At 35.3% G+C, this 15,714-nt stretch overlaps 1 protein-coding gene across 6 annotated transcripts in view; it reads left to right on the top strand.

Moving 5' to 3' along the window:
- The window catches only part of LOC103712619 (uncharacterized), a 31,696-nt gene extending 17,900 nt beyond the window's left edge, over positions 1 to 13,796 (top strand). Inside the window, exons 6-16 of one of the 6 annotated variants that reach the window (XR_015972907.2) lie at positions 9,020 to 9,152; positions 10,620 to 10,736; positions 10,860 to 10,951; positions 11,242 to 11,308; positions 11,493 to 11,571; positions 11,666 to 11,757; positions 12,344 to 12,487; positions 12,571 to 12,824; positions 12,919 to 13,000; positions 13,233 to 13,347; positions 13,442 to 13,642. Coding sequence is in view for 3 of the 6 variants with exons in the window: in XM_008799187.6 (XP_008797409.4) it covers positions 9,020 to 9,152; positions 10,620 to 10,736; positions 10,860 to 10,951; positions 11,242 to 11,308; positions 11,493 to 11,571; positions 11,666 to 11,757; positions 12,344 to 12,487; positions 12,778 to 12,918 (865 nt within the window). In the remaining 3 variants the exon portion in view is untranslated. Of the gene's footprint in view, positions 1 to 9,019; positions 9,153 to 10,619; positions 10,737 to 10,859; positions 10,952 to 11,241; positions 11,309 to 11,492; positions 11,572 to 11,665; positions 11,758 to 12,343; positions 12,488 to 12,570 lie in introns of all 6 variants that reach the window. The other 5 variants (XR_015972906.2, XR_016398279.1, XM_088710264.2 and 2 more) reach the window with 5 other exon arrangements.
- The last annotated feature ends 1,918 nt before the right edge of the window (positions 13,797 to 15,714 follow it).

Here is a 15,714-nt window from a genome sequence, read left to right on the forward strand (position 1 = left end):
GTTACGGGGGAACTAAGCCGCCATGCTCCACGTGACCGGCACGCGCGCCCATGAAGACTACGGCTGTCCTTTGATCCAGCACTCCGACCCCGAGTCGGAGATCTCTTGATAACGACAGGCTGCTTCCCAGAGGCACGCCGAGGCCTCCTGCTCCACTACTCCCTGCAACGGCTGTATCCGATGCTGTTCCACGATCTCCTGTATCAGCCGTACAAAGCGGAACTCCACTACGCCCTGTCATGGCCGTACCCAGCGCTGCTCCACGACGCCCTGTAACGGCCATGTCAGTGGCCACTCCATCGCGCCCCACGATAACAAACCCCCCTGAGAGACCCCCCAGCCAGGTATATATGCGGCTGGGGGGAGAAGGGGGGGTAAGCAATATCTTCCAGAGCACTCTCTTGCCTGCTATTATCATTTCTCCTCCTCCTCCAATCTCCTCTGACTTGATCGTCGGAGGGCCCCCGCTACCCCAGTGGTGGTGCGAGGCTTGCTTGCAGGTTTCCCGGTGGAAGGTGGAGCACAATCAACATCGACCAAGGCAGCTCAGACGGAATCCCGTTCACACCGCTGTGCCAATCGTTCTCGGTTTGGACCACCAGCAACAATATGTTTCCATTTTGCACATGATCCCTAATAAAATCATATCTTATTTCTATGTGTTTGGCTTTAGGAATGAGATATTTAGGATATAAGCCAGAAGTAATCTCTAAATGTAGATTCCAAAGATAGTTTTGAAATCAAGTGTAGATGGAATCTTTTTCAAGTTATTTCAAGGAGTATCAAGAATAATATTCAAAGAAAGCACGAATGAAACTTCAATACCTTTTTTTTTAATATATTAAGTATATAGCAACATGAGAGCAATCTAATTAATTTTTAGAGTATAGTATAAGAGCAGATAAAGATCAAAACTTATATACTCGAAAAACATAAGATTATGTTGAATTCTTAATTCTTAATGACTTCAAAGTTCTTTCATGATATAAAAGTATTGGAGCATAGATACCAAAATATGAATTTATGCAATGTAGGATACATAAAATTCAGGGCTTTGAAAGTTCTTTGAAAGCTCTCTTAAAGCCTTTCTTTTACTCCTTTAAAGATCATATCATCAAAATCAATTAAAATGAATTGGCTCATGATTGAAACACTAAAGTGCAAGCCAAAAAGAGCTCATTAGTAGATTCCAAAGTAAATTTCCAATACTAAGACAAATGGAATCCTTTTCACTTAGTTTTCAAAACAAGTGATTTACCAATTAAGTACAGATGAAAATCCAACTTTCAAAAGATGTTCAATGAGGCACAAAGTTTAATACCACTTTACATTTAGTATTTTTTCTCTCATCTTTAGTTGTGAATTTACATGATTAAGTTCTATATGATCTCTCCCTCTGAAATTTTCTTTCTCCCCCTTAATTAATCATTCCATTTGAGAGTTTTAGAATTTGTTCAATAAAATTGTCAATCTCGAAAATATATTTTATTTTCATAAGACTCAAGGTTTGAGATAAGACAACCTTTATAGAACTCATCTCAAGGTATAAACTTATTATATAATTAAAGCAAGTCTTGCAATATAAGGATGTTCATCAAAATCAATCCATAAAATTCAAGGTATGCATCAAATTAAAGTAACTTTAGGATAAGATACTGAATATCTAAAGCTCCCCCTTAAAAGATGCATTCTTCTTTAATTATTCTTATCTTTTGTTGAATTTCAGATTTTAATGATAAACGTGAATAAAACTGAAACTTTATGATATCAAGAATGTAGAGTGATCTAGAATTATTCAAAATTTATAGCAATCACTCTTTTTAATCTTTTAAGAACAAGTTATGCTTCCTCTTAATCTTTGAGAAAATGTACTGAAATATTAATTAGAAAATAATTCATTTGAAGCTCAAATTCTTTCAAAAGCATTTACATTTTCTTTCTTTTAAGAATCATTTGAGTGAGCTGAAATATTTCTAAACTTAAGATCATTCACTCTCTTCTTAAAAATAGCTTTTCTTTTTAATGATAGAAGCATTTAATTATGTAGGAGTGTATATTCAAAATATTAATTTCTTAGTCATAGTTTTTCAGCAATGTATATATGAAGCACCATAAATCTTTTTAATATCAAAATAATATCATATGTTTAGAACCATTTATTTGCAATCAAGATCATTGAAAAACACATCATTCAGACCAATATTAGTACACTTTGAAGATAAGAAATGATATGTTTCAAATGCGTATCGGTGCAAGCAATCAAGGCATCAGAATTATTCTATTTTTCTTAAGCTGTAGTTTTATCTAGAAATTCATATTGAGTTTAAGCTTTTATACAAAATCAGATTCTGAATTTCATAAAGATTCTCAAGGAGGCTTTCAAAGTTGTAATTTGAGATATGTATCTTCACATTGTAGCTCATCTTAAATCATTACGATTGAAAACACATATTTCAAACATATAAGAGCATATTCAGAATATTTGTATTTATGTTGAGTTTTGGTATGAATTTGACATTATATACCAAAGTTAAGCAAGTTGAAGGATAAAACAAAATCAATTCATTTTGCCTAAATAGAGATATCTTTCTCTTCTCCTTTTTACAAATTTATTCAACTTTCAGATTTTAAAGATGATTGTGAACGACAATTCTGAAATTTCTTTTCAATAATACCAAATAAAAATTTTATGTAGTATTTCAAACATTCAATCAAATTGTCCAAGCATGGAGCATTACAAAATATTGAGAACCCATAATTCAAGACATCATGCCATATGCAAAATATATTATGTATTAAGTCATGCATTAAAATATTAAGAGCAAGCATGTCAATGATCAAAATCAATTCTTTTCAAATAAACTCCTCCTATTTAAATATAATCTTGTACTAATTTCATCCTTAAAGTGTGTTTTCAAGTGATTAAAAATTTGACTTGATTCTTCTTATATACTTTCATTTTTACCTTCTTATGCTCTATACTCTATTTGCTCCCTATCCGGTGGAGTTGGAAGGGGCACGAGGTACTACCACTAGCCTCCCTCTTGTGCCGTCCCTAATATACCCTACACCGAATAGTTGGGTCAAATAGTGCCGGGTACTACCACTAGCCTCCCCATTGGCACCATCCCTATGATGAGCAATATAGAAATGTTAAAATATTCACTTCAAACTCTCCCTGTTTAAGTGTAATTTATTACGGATTTTATCCCTTTCACTAGTCTCACAAATGTGCCGAATGTATTATGCTTGTTTTGCTTTTCCTAAAGATTGGAGTATTTGCCTTTACTTAGATTTTACTTCCCTTGAATAATATCCATTTTTTTTTCTTTATCTCTCACTCTTTTTGTTATTCTCAAGTAATTTACATGAAAGAGCAGAATAAAGAAATAATCTTATATGCTGCATATAAATGTATATCATGCAATCAGCATTTTCATTAGGCCCAATGATTCATAGCTTATCACAAGTTATTTTGAATTAGAGATTTGAGGCATAAACTTGTGTATTTCATGGTTATGCATTATAAAGGAAAAAGTAAACTTCAATTTAATCACACCATGAAACAATCATCACTAGCATGAGAATGAAGCATGATATCAAGATGATCAGCAATTAAAGGTTTAATCATGCTACCATATAATTTCAGACTATTGATTTTGCTCAACTAACTCACAAGAGAAGAGTTTAGATTACCAGTGCATTTAGCATTCTTCAAGCCAAATACCTTTTAGATTCTTTACACCCTTGGCTGAAGAAAATCTTCCTTTTTTTTGTTTGCAAGGGAATGTTTATTGTATCTTTCATCGAGGTGTCCTTCAAGTTGAAATTTCTTGCTCATAAATCCTGTATCATTAATAAAATCTTTTTTTTTTTTTTTTGAAGGAAAGTCATTAGTTTCTTCAAAATACAGAACATTCATACAATATATTTCTTAGCTAGATGACTCAACATAAGATATGACAATAATTGAATATTAAGTCACTTTACTCAAGAGATTGTCTAAATATAAGCAAGCACAAGTCACTTGAACTAAAGAGATAACTTTATTAAATAATATGGTTCAAGGACACCCATGTGAGGCAATAAGAAGATTTATCAAAGTCAAACCGATTTCTTATTTTCAAAAGCAATTTAGCTTAGATTCTATTTGCTTAAGATAATTATCAATAAGATATACCAGTTAAGTTTTAATCAAATTATCTTAAATAGTTGTTTCTATCAAAATTCAGATTGTTACATAGAATCAAAGTGATAAACTATATTCTCAATAAAGATCTAGTTTTAATAAGAATAATATAAATTGATCTTTCTACAACTAGTATCTTTTCATTGAATATTCTATATGCATTGCTTAAAGAGTAATATCCAAAGAAATACTTGTTTTATCAGATTTGGCATATATTTCATTCTTGAGAACATAATATGTATAACTGAAAAACATGAAGGTATGCAACATTTGATTTTCTGTTTTTCATGAGTTCACATGGGGTTTTCTTTAAAAATAGATTTAATAGAAACCTTATAATATGACAAGCTGTGATGATAGTATTAATCAACTGCTATCACAAAGCATTGTCCTTACACAACAAAGGTTCTATTTTTTTTTTTATATTTTTATAACCCCTATATGCAATAGTGTTCTTGGTGCAAGCACAATTGTATTCAATACCATTTTATCAACAAATTGGTTTTCAAAGCTGTGCCATGAATTTTCACAGTTTGCAAACCTTTTTCATTTGAAACCTTTTGTAAGTTTGTGCCAAAGCAGAAAATATTTCAATTTAAGTGCCAAGGATAAAACCAACATTAGCTTTGAGAAATCATCCATAATTACAAAATTAGAGAGCTTATCTCCTAGGTTCACAATCCTAGAGATCCAAATAAGTTCTTATGGAGAATTTCCAACGGCTAAAAGGTGGAAACAATATTTTCAAATTTAGAAATGATTCTAGTTTATTTTTCTAGATGACATACATAGCAAACTTTGACCTTGCAAAAATTAATCTAAGTGAACCAATGACAAGGTCTTTTGAGATTAAGTCCATACTAGTATGAGTTGATTTTATATGCCAAAAGTGGTTTCTTTAATCTTGGTATTCATAGTGCATATATTTAAAGGCATACCAAGTATACATTCTCATGTCTATGATCAATAAGATAATACCATTGATAAAAACTCTCAATCAAGTAGATAGAGAATTCATAGAGTTATTCTTAATAAATTGATTAATCATTTAGCAACTTATCCAGCAGTAAGTAAGGCATACTATAAAATGAAGTGATTTGATTATATTTTTAAAAATATTACCTATATCACAAAATTGATTAATACCTCCAATTTATGTTTTAATTAGATACTAAGGCAAAGAGAATGATGAGATGCAAGGATTACTAATTTCATTATTCTTTTCATTTCAATTATTTTTTTAAAGTATATTTTAAGTTTCATTCTTTAATATATGTCTAGAGCACCCAATTTCTAAATTAGCATCTTTTGTTGGAGCCTTGAGTGCTAGACACACCTACAGAAAATATTCAGATTTTCAACTTAGGAACCCAAGCTCTTTTGGGTCCTTGTAGGTTAGCTATTATTGTTTCTTTTGGAACCCATATTTTCTTAATGGCTATTTTGTCCATAGGCTTGCAGAATTTAGGATTATAAGGAATGTATTTCTGCATACTCTTATTAAATTTAACAAACATTGATTTAATATAAGTGGATGATGGATTTTTAATTTTCTGTTTTTGTTCATTAGGTTCATCAGATAAATTAGAATCCGTTTTAGGATAGATAGTGGAGGATTTAACACATATATCATTAAGGAATTTTTGTGTGTACCAAGATTGATATCCTAATCCAGCCTTTTCAAATTCAGCTCTTTGATTATTTATCATTAAGTTCAGTTTTTCAGAGCTGATAGTAAATTTTTCAACTATAGGCTTAAATTTGTTAACTTCTTTAGTTAGCCTTTCATTGTCTTCTGAAAGTAATTTATTATTTTTCTGAGTTATATTATAGCTTTCAGCAAGAGATAGATTTTTCTGATTTAGCTTTTTATTCTTTAAACTAAGCTTCTTATATTCTAAGTATAAATCAGAAAAAGCATCATGAAGTTCATCAAATGTAAAATCAGATTGAGCTTCAGTATGTACTTGATTTTTGAATGAGAAATCACTTTGTGTTCGAGTACATACCTCATCTTCATGTGCTCCAAAGCATAGATTTTCAGTTTCAGTTTGATGCTCTTCTTCTTCGGAACTAGTTTCAGATTCACTAGAAACGTTAGTGCATTCATATTTAACTTCAAGCATATTCCATATTTCCTTAGCAGTTATGCAAAAAGATATGCTATTAAGTTCACTATCATCCAATGCACAATATAGAATATTCATGGCTTTTGCATTTTGCTGAGCCCTTTCTTTATCATGATTAGTGTTTGTGTGTAGCCCATTGACTATGATACTCCATAAATCGTAGTCATGTGCTTGAATGAAAATGCGCATGCGTGCTTTCCAATATGTGTAGTTTATACCATCAAATAGTGGAGGTCTATCAATTAATTGTCCCTCACTCATAGAATATCCCACTTGGGTTGTCATGATCTTTAACTCTTGATTGTTAGATCAATGAGCACTATTAGAGCACCTCGCTCTGATACCACTTGTTGCCCAAGGTGACAATCCAAGAGGGGGGGGTGAATTGGTTTCTTCTAAATTTTAGTGCTTTTAAAAAAAAACTTTCGTAATTAAGTGCGGTGGATGCTTTCTTAGGTTATTTGAGTGAGTTAAGTTAATACAAGAATAGAAGATAAAGCAAGGGAAAATGAAAGCACAAACACAATGCAAACACACCAATATATAGTGGTTCGGTGCTCTCCTTAGCACCTACGTCCACTCCCCAAGCGTACCCTTGGGAATTCACTATAATCTCACGGATTACAGTTGGATTGTTTTCCGGGCTCACAATCCAAAAACCTTGTTGGTTTTACGGGCTCACCAACGAACCTATACAACTTTGGTTTTCCGGGTTCACCAAAAACCTTGTTGGTTTTGCGGGCTCACCAACGAACCTATACAACTTTGGTTTTTCGGGTTTACCAAAAACCTTTGTTGGTTTTGCGGGCTTACCAACGAACCTTTACAAAGTATTTAAAACAAATGAAAAGAAAAGATTTAAACTCCTAAATGAGCATATAAAGCAATATGAACTACAAAGAAGAGTTAGAAAGAAATTATCGCTTTGAAGTCGCTTTGCTCTTCTTTGTCAAGGAAGCTTCACTCTTCAAGGGGGGAAGGAGCTCTTGATGCCTCTTTGAATGTGCTCAATCCCTTTCTTTGATTCTTGAATGAAGCTCTTGATGAAGGAGATTAGGGCTCTTTTGTTTTCTTGTGTTTTCTTTGATATCCCACTCAAAAGTTGTTTCCTCTGATGAATAGTGCCCCTTTAAATAGTTTTCAACCTTCCTTGGACAAGCCCCATTCGTCAGATTTGAAAAACTAGCCGTTACATACCTTGGGAAGGACAGAAAGTACATCTGCAGAACTAGCCGTTACTGTTCAGCCCGTGTTTGGGTCGGCTCAACCTGTCCTTGGGTCGACCCAACTTTGCCTTGGGTCGACTCAACCATTTCTTGGGTCGACCCTCTCAGTAACCACAGAAACCTCAATTTCAGCCTTTCTTCCCATGGGTCGACCCAACCATTCTTTGGGTCGACTCAAAGTTCACTTGGGTCGACTCAAATTCTTCTTGGGTCGACCCTCTCAGTAATTCCAGAGAACCGTTTTCTGTCTGTCTTTCTGTCTTGCCCTTTGGGTCGACCCTCTCAGAGTTTGGGTCGACTCAAGCTTGGGTCGACTCAACCACTGTGTGGGTCGACCCTCTCAGTGAATCCAGAGAGCATTCTTCCTTTGCGTTTTGAGGTTCTTTGGAGGTTGGGTCGACTCATGCTTACCTTGGGTCGACCCAACTCACTGTTCATTTGTGCTGTTTTTGCAGGAGTGTGCCAGATGATTCCTAGATGTGCCGGGGTCGACCCAATCAACCTATGGGTCGACTCAATCCACACTTTGCTGCATTCTCAAGGTTAGATTCATCCAAATGAACAAGACCATATATATATTTTCAATTAAACAAATGTACTGAGAGTAATGAACTTATAAATGAAGTATCAATTTAACTTATAGCATGCTCTAGATAATTACTTGTTAATCATCAAAATAACACTATCATCCTCAGTAGCCCTAGCTTTCTAGGTGTAAGGCTTGGTTTTTTAAAGCAAATTTGTCAAAAATAATTTAGATAATGAGCACTAATGAAAGCACCTAAAGAAAATTTGATTTATATGTAACAGAAGCACAAATACGGGCATATATGACAACACCGAAACATCTAAAGCCTGTCTTTAGATGTTATGCATTAGGTTGATAGAATTGGTGCCAAAGTTAACAGGAAATGTCAAATACAGAGGAATTGTACGTTCAAAGTTATAGAAGTTAATGAAAAACTTTTAGTTTAAGGATATAGAAGATAAGTAAATAATAGGAACAAATGCAAACTATTGAGTGATGATCATTTGAAGCCAATGCGAAGTTCGAGTAATGAGATATTACAGACAAATTTAGCTAATAAATAGGACATACAACACATGTGATGGCCTATCATTTTGTCTCATATTGTCAAATAGTATGTTAAACCGTATGTTTGAATGTAATTTATACATGGCTTCACACAGTTATAATGATGAAGGAGCTTGGGAGTTTTATGTGTTTTACATAATGCTCTGCAGTTTTTGTTTATATCCTGAAGGATGAGGATGCCTTGGTTACATGGATTTTTTTTTCATAAAATGAAAAGTACTACATTCTATAGAAAAAAATAATTAATTCAAGGCACCTGTGCTTCTTTTAAACGTCAGAACTACTGATGTAACTGTTACAACTTCACTTTCATGGATGAATTTTTCTATTTTTTTGAGTTTCAGCTGAATAGAGGCTAATTTTTGTCCATTGTGTAAAGGATTGCTGCCGTCGTACTTACTTCGGTCTATGTTGGTTTACTTTTCGGTCTCTATGTGCCCAACTGGGAGTTTGCAGCTCCAAGCAGTAATTCCACTTTACTAAGTCCAACTTATGGAGTTGAAATTGAAAGTGTAAGTTCAGAATATTCGGTTTGCAATTTATTTTTGATTCTGTATATGTCACTATTATTATAAATAATATTTGTCAAATGACAGGATTTTATGCTAATAGATATATTGATTATAATATCTAGATATTCCATTAAATAAGAAATGCGTCTTAAGATCTGTATGGAGGAAAAGAAGAATTGACAAGTCAGCCAACATAAGCACAAGGATGCTTGCTTAGGCCAGGATTATATATAGTTCTTTGTCCAAGGCGAGACTTGCATCCCAGATCATTGTTGTTCAATACAGCCTTGTGATTTGTATTGACTAGCTCTGGTCTTTTTAATCTCTCATTGATTGCATACTTCTACTCTCTCTCTCTCTCTTTCTGGTGTGAATGTTTTGGTAAATTATTCCCTGAAATAGTTGAATTATTTACAAACTATTCAATGATTTGAATATTTCATCAATTACTTATGAACTAGTAATTTTTTATACTTAAATGTAATCATAAATTACTTAAAATCTTTTACAATTGCTCATTTTTTTGCCCATTGGAGGGTTCAAGGTCTTATTTTGCTTGCATTTTAAGTGTTGATTTTAATGCAGATTTTCCTTGCCCATCTTGTTGGGAGAATCATTTAAATTTGCCGCCTTTTTTGTTTTTTAATTTTATACCTTCAGATGTCCATTTTCAGCCTTGTTATCCATCATTGTGATTTTCTAGTTATTGGACCATATTTTGCACTCCATAGTTGTTGTGCTGCTATCAAATATATATAGCTTACTAATCGTTTCCTAGTGTCAACTGAATCCTCTTGTTTGAAAGCAATGAGCTTTCAATTTTTAGCAATTCTTCTTATCCTTTATCTCAGCCATCTTTATTGTTATTCCTCTTCGGAGGTTGTGTGCCTCCTTGAGCATCCTTGACCATTATTTGCATTGAACAACTTGGCTGCCTCATATCCAACCATTTGTGTACATCCTGCAGTGTTCCCTTTCTTGAAATTTTTCTTGTATGTGGATTTATTGTATATTATGTATGGAAATAGACTCAGAGAACAATCTTTAATTTTTGGTGCATGTCATTTAGTACTACTGTCATGGCTTCTTGGTTGTTGTTTCTGTAGTCATGGTGTCATTTGGTACAACTGTCATGGCTTCTTGGTTGTTGGTTTTCTGGTCATGGTGGTTGCACATTTGTGACCTGCTTCTATATATTTTCCTACAAAGTGCTTTGTCATTATAGTGTTGGGCTTTGACTGTGCTGCTATGTTTGTCAAATTTTATCTTCCACATCTGTGGTTCCTGTGCTTCGAGTTCTTGGTTTTTCCTGTAAGCTGTCTCCTAGTCATACTGTGAATCAGAGGGGTATCATTTGTCCCATTATTTGAAAGGTGGTACATTGCATTTTAATGTATATGGATGGTGTGTTTCCTTGATTGTTGACCCTCCCACCATCTTAATAGGCATGTTTTTGGTAACTGTCAGGTGCAATGTGGAGTGAGGGGTAGTCTTGGTCCTCCTTGCAATGCTGTGGGCTCGATAGATCGACTTCTTCTTGGTGAAAAACACCTATATCAGAATCCAGTCTATAAAAGGACAAAGGTTCCTTAGTTGATTTTTCTTCAAGTAACAGAGATTGTTCAGAAGTCCTTATATCTTAGCATTATTCATCAGTAGTTATGTTTAAGTCCTTGTTGGAACTTTTCTATCATTTCATGTTGATAGGAGTGCAGTGCTAATTCTCCTGATTATGGGCCCCTTCCACCAAATTCACCTGGATGGTGCCTTGCTCCATTCGACCCTGAGGGTTTATTAAGGTCAGTAATTATGCATACATATTTCCATTTAATTTAGACAATATCAATGAGATCATTTCAGGAAAGTATTTTCTGCATAGGTATTGTCGCATCAATCACATCTAGATTGAGTGTAGTTGTAGAAAATGTGAGAATTAGCTGATTTGATTTGTGGATGCCTTGCCTTTTTGATTTTTTTTATGATCTTCTTTTGAACATCTATAAATCTCTTGTTCTACCTTAACAGGAAAGTTGCATACTAATCATCCTTTTTTTTCTCAAATTTTGTTCTTTGGTTGAATCATGCTCAGTTCACTGATGGCTGCTGTAACATGTTTTGCTGGATTACATTTTGGACACATAATCGTGCATTCTAAGGTACAATGTGCTAAGAGTGACAGATTTTCCTGAAGTTATAAAGTGTCTTTTTATTATTTTGATATCTAGACACTATTTGATGTGTCGGCATGAAAATTGTAGCAGCAGCAATGGAATTAGCAGCAACAGCAGTACTAGTGATTCACTGAACTCAGTTGCTCATTTTTGGGCTTTTCTGCTGCAGGGTCATGCTCAGAGAATGTTGTTCTGGTCCATGACTTCTTTGGTCCTTCTACTCTGTGGATTTGTTGTGGAGTTCGTAGGTATTACAAAGAAATGCATAAATATCTAACATATATATCTTAGATTTTGTGAAGCAGCAGTTAAACCTAAGCGCCATGTCTTTGCTTCCTGCAGGTATGCCTTTTAGCAAGCCATTATACACATTGAGCTACATGTTTCTTACAACAGGACTGTCTGGCTTTCTACTAACTCTGATATACTACATAGTGAGTTCTATCTCTCCAAAGTGTAGCGAGATGATAAATTACCTAAACAATCTTATGTTTTGAATTCATTAATAACAGATCATGTGTCCTGTTGTGTTACAGTTTTAGCCCTTTTGGTTTTGGTTTGAAAATTGGTAGATTTGTATACCGAGAAGTTGACTAGGATCCTCATCTAAAATGTCTAATGGTAGTGAAATCAAGTTCTTTATTTTTCCCAAAAAAAAGGATACATATTTGACTGAATGTATCTCAATGAGTTTCTTGCGCCCTTGCATTCTTTTTGCTTGTCTGCTGCTAAAAATATATTGTCAAGTAGGTCAATTAAGATGCTTATCTAATATGTCTGATGATAGTAAAGTCAAAGTTGTTAAGTTTTGTAAGTGTATACATATTGGACTAAATGTGTCTCAAAGAGTTGCTTGTGACCATTTTGTATGTTTTTTTGCTTGTTCTTCTGCTATATAAGAATATAATCTCATCATCTTTGTAATTTCTCAGTTTTATTGCATATGTGCAATTGATATTGTAATAAACACTTTATTAAACCTGGTTTACTTTCCAACACTAACAACCATGTTTCATGCAGATTGATGTCAAGCAGTTTAGAAGGCCATTTATGTTACTTCAGTGGATGGGCATGAATGCCCTAATTGTTTATGTTTTGGCTGCTTCTGAGCTGTTTCCGGCAGCTGTACAGGGATTCTATTGGCGATCACCTGAAAACAACCTGGTATATATCTCTTCATTTTATTTGGGTATTATCTGTGAAATGTGGATCTATAGTTCACCATAGGATACTTCACTGTTGAACAGAACAAAGGCTAGATCATGGTTGACCCTTGGCTTTTTATTATCACTATCACCATGGCAAAATGAATTCGGTCCCCAACTTCTTCAAAGAACACTTATATCCTTTTCAATTTGATTTGTCCTAATCTGTATATTCATTTTTTCCAACTAAATCACTTATGTTCAAAATATTTCAGATCATTCAATGCAATAAAAAAAATTCTCTTGCAGGTGGATTTGACCGAATCATTGCTTCAAACCATATGTCATTCCAAAAGGTGGGGCACTCTGGCCTTTGTGCTTCTGGAGATTCTATTCTGGTGTCTTGTTGCTGGCTTCTTACATATGAAAGGCATTTATATAAAAATGTAGCTCACGAGGATCGTGTATATATTGCCCAAGAACATTGGTGATTAACATTCAGCCCCAACTGTTCCTCTACTGAAACATTGCTGTGAGATTGGAACCCTCCAACTGACCTCCTTTCGTTTCGGCATATCCTGGTCAATTGAAATAGATCATGAAAGTTGCCATGTGATTTTTTTCACAAAGTTCTGCACTCTGCATTCTTGTAGGCATCCATGGTATCTTAATGTATCCATGCATCTTAACAACTCATTGGGCAGATTTCACTGCATCACTGAATATCTTTGTGTTTGTCTATTCTTCTTATGCTTGATCTGTAGGAACTGAATACTTCTCTGTTCTCCTTGTTTTATACTCTCTCCACCGTTGGCTTCTATTATTGGAAAACCCAACCCTAATGACCGACTCCACATCATCAGGCTAAAGAGACACCAGGTGTTCCTTCCCTCCTGCCACATAAGCTGACCATTGAAACATTTCTTCTTTTTTTTTCTGAATCGAGGCCTTGCATGCCAACAAGAATCATCAGACAGCAACAGGTACATGGGATGCTGAAGGAGCTTAGAACAGCAAGGTATCGGCAGCAGCTAATGCCACCTGCGAGCTCTGATGATTCATGATCTCTTGTTAGCACTGGATTGTGGATAGATATTCTTCGCCAATAATGTAAGCTACGCAGTTATGATGAGCAAGGTTAGTTTTGTGGAGTAGAATAAATTATGTTCAGTCATTTAAACATTTTTATCTGTGCTTCTTGGCTCTATCACTAGTTCTTCCTAGAGTTTGATCCATCCAGAGGTGGAAGAAGCAAAACAAATGGTCCAATTTTCTGGCCAAGTCCAGCAGGATCACCAAGATAAAAACATGTTAGTCTTGAAACTGCATCACTAGCCTTCTGTTGTGCTTTACTCATCAAAATTTTAATTTCTTTTGTGATGGAAAAAATAAAATAAAATCCTTTTGTGCTGGAATGTTTGTTTAAATAGGAAAAGAGAGAGAGAGAAAATAATACAATATAAGAGAAACATGAGATCATTCACATATGCCAGCCTTGATGCAATTTACCACAGATAATTCAGATCATCATGGTTGTTTAATTGCTAATTAGCTTTGTAAAAACATTGTATTAGAAAAGTTGATTTTATGCATTCTAAAATAAAGAAATAAAGGTAATGTTATATCAAAAGTGCTTATAAAATGTAGGGAGGCTTTTTTTTTTAATTATTATTCCTAAGCTCATTTTACAAGTTTCATGACTTGTTAGTGTTTTTAAAATAAATTTGTTGAAAAACATTAACAAACGGTTTAGGATTGCTCTCATTAACCACAAAGTGGATTTGTTGGCCACAAAAAAAAAAAAAAAAAAAAAAAGTTATAAAGGTGGATCCAGAAAATTCTCGCTTGCAAGCTCAAAGCCCTCTTTTTTAGGCCATGTCTGATCTGTCTTCTTCTAGACAAGTTGGACGCACCCCAAAGTTCCAATATCAAGGCCATTCCCCGTTGTCCGTCCCAAAAATATCCATTCCAATCCCCTAAAAAGAAGCCGGTATTAAGCGCCAGCTCGAATCCCTAAAAAACGAAACCCTAACCCTAATCATAACCCTACAAATTTGAACGCCTTCGGGAATAGCAATCCCTTCGTCTTTCCAATGCACGGCTTCGATCGGAGCTACCCTGACGGGCTCCGCCCCTACGACGGCGGCGCGGCGGACGCCGGCGGCCGGGGGCTGGAGATCGTGAGCGGGAAGGCCTACAGCGCGGGCCAGACAAGCATCTGCCGCCTGCCTCCGCCGCCGGGGGCACGGTGGCGGGCGGTCGGAGGCGGGGGCACCCTCACGTCGTCGACGACGTCGCCGTCGTCGGGGCCGGCGCCGTGGTGGGCCGCCGACGCGGAGGCGAAGCGGCGACGGAGGGTGGCGCGGTACAAGATCTACGCGGTACAGGGCAAGGTCAAGGCCTCGATCCGCAAGACCTTCCGGTGGGTCAAGGCCCTCGTCCGGGGCTGGTGAGGAGGCGGAGGCCTTTATTACGATCGAAATGACCTCTCTAAGTCACCGGAGTTGATGCCAGAGATTGGGATGGATGGCGTGGGTGTAATGTGGGGTGCTCTTTGCGGTCGTCTTGGATTATTTTACAGTGATCGTCACATTCTTTAATTTATTTGTTCGATAAATATTTTAAAATGTCCATCTGCTTGGCGATTTTAATTCTTTTCCTTTTTTTATTATTTTTTTATGGTTTTGTTTTAAGCAGGTATTTAATTTGTATAATTCTTTGAGAATTATACAAGAGACCTATCGAACATAAATTATCCATGTTCAAATAATCTTGATAATTGGTGGGAAAAAACGCAGACAATTTAGAAAATAAAGATGCTAGGGCTTTTATTGTTATTTTATGTTATCAATTCTTAGATTAGTTGTTCCTCAGACCATTATTTAAGTTATAGGTCATATGGATTTACATTGTAAGTCTATGTATATGTATATATTTAATAAAATCATATAAAGGTTAGTCTTGGGTGCATGGTTGTACCTGAGATTTTTCTTGTGCAGCTAGCTACTCTTTATTTGTCATTTTGTTGGAAGGAGGACATTTATGTAAAGTAAATACCTGTTTTCCTAGGTCCTAAGATACTAATAAATGATGCTGAAAATTGCAGCCGTTTACATAACATAAATACCTTGAATGCTCACACTTAGGATGTCAATTGTGGCCGAGCATATCTCTAGTAATCCATGTTCCACAAAATGTAACTCTTTTGTTTTCCCCCTTCTAGTGCACACATTATGTGTATGCACA

The sequence above is a fragment of the Phoenix dactylifera genome, chromosome 14 (assembly GCF_051530095.1).
Source record: "Phoenix dactylifera cultivar Ajwa chromosome 14, Ajwa_hap1_PhDact_Kaust_v1.1, whole genome shotgun sequence".
NCBI lineage: Eukaryota > Viridiplantae > Streptophyta > Magnoliopsida > Arecales > Arecaceae > Phoenix > Phoenix dactylifera.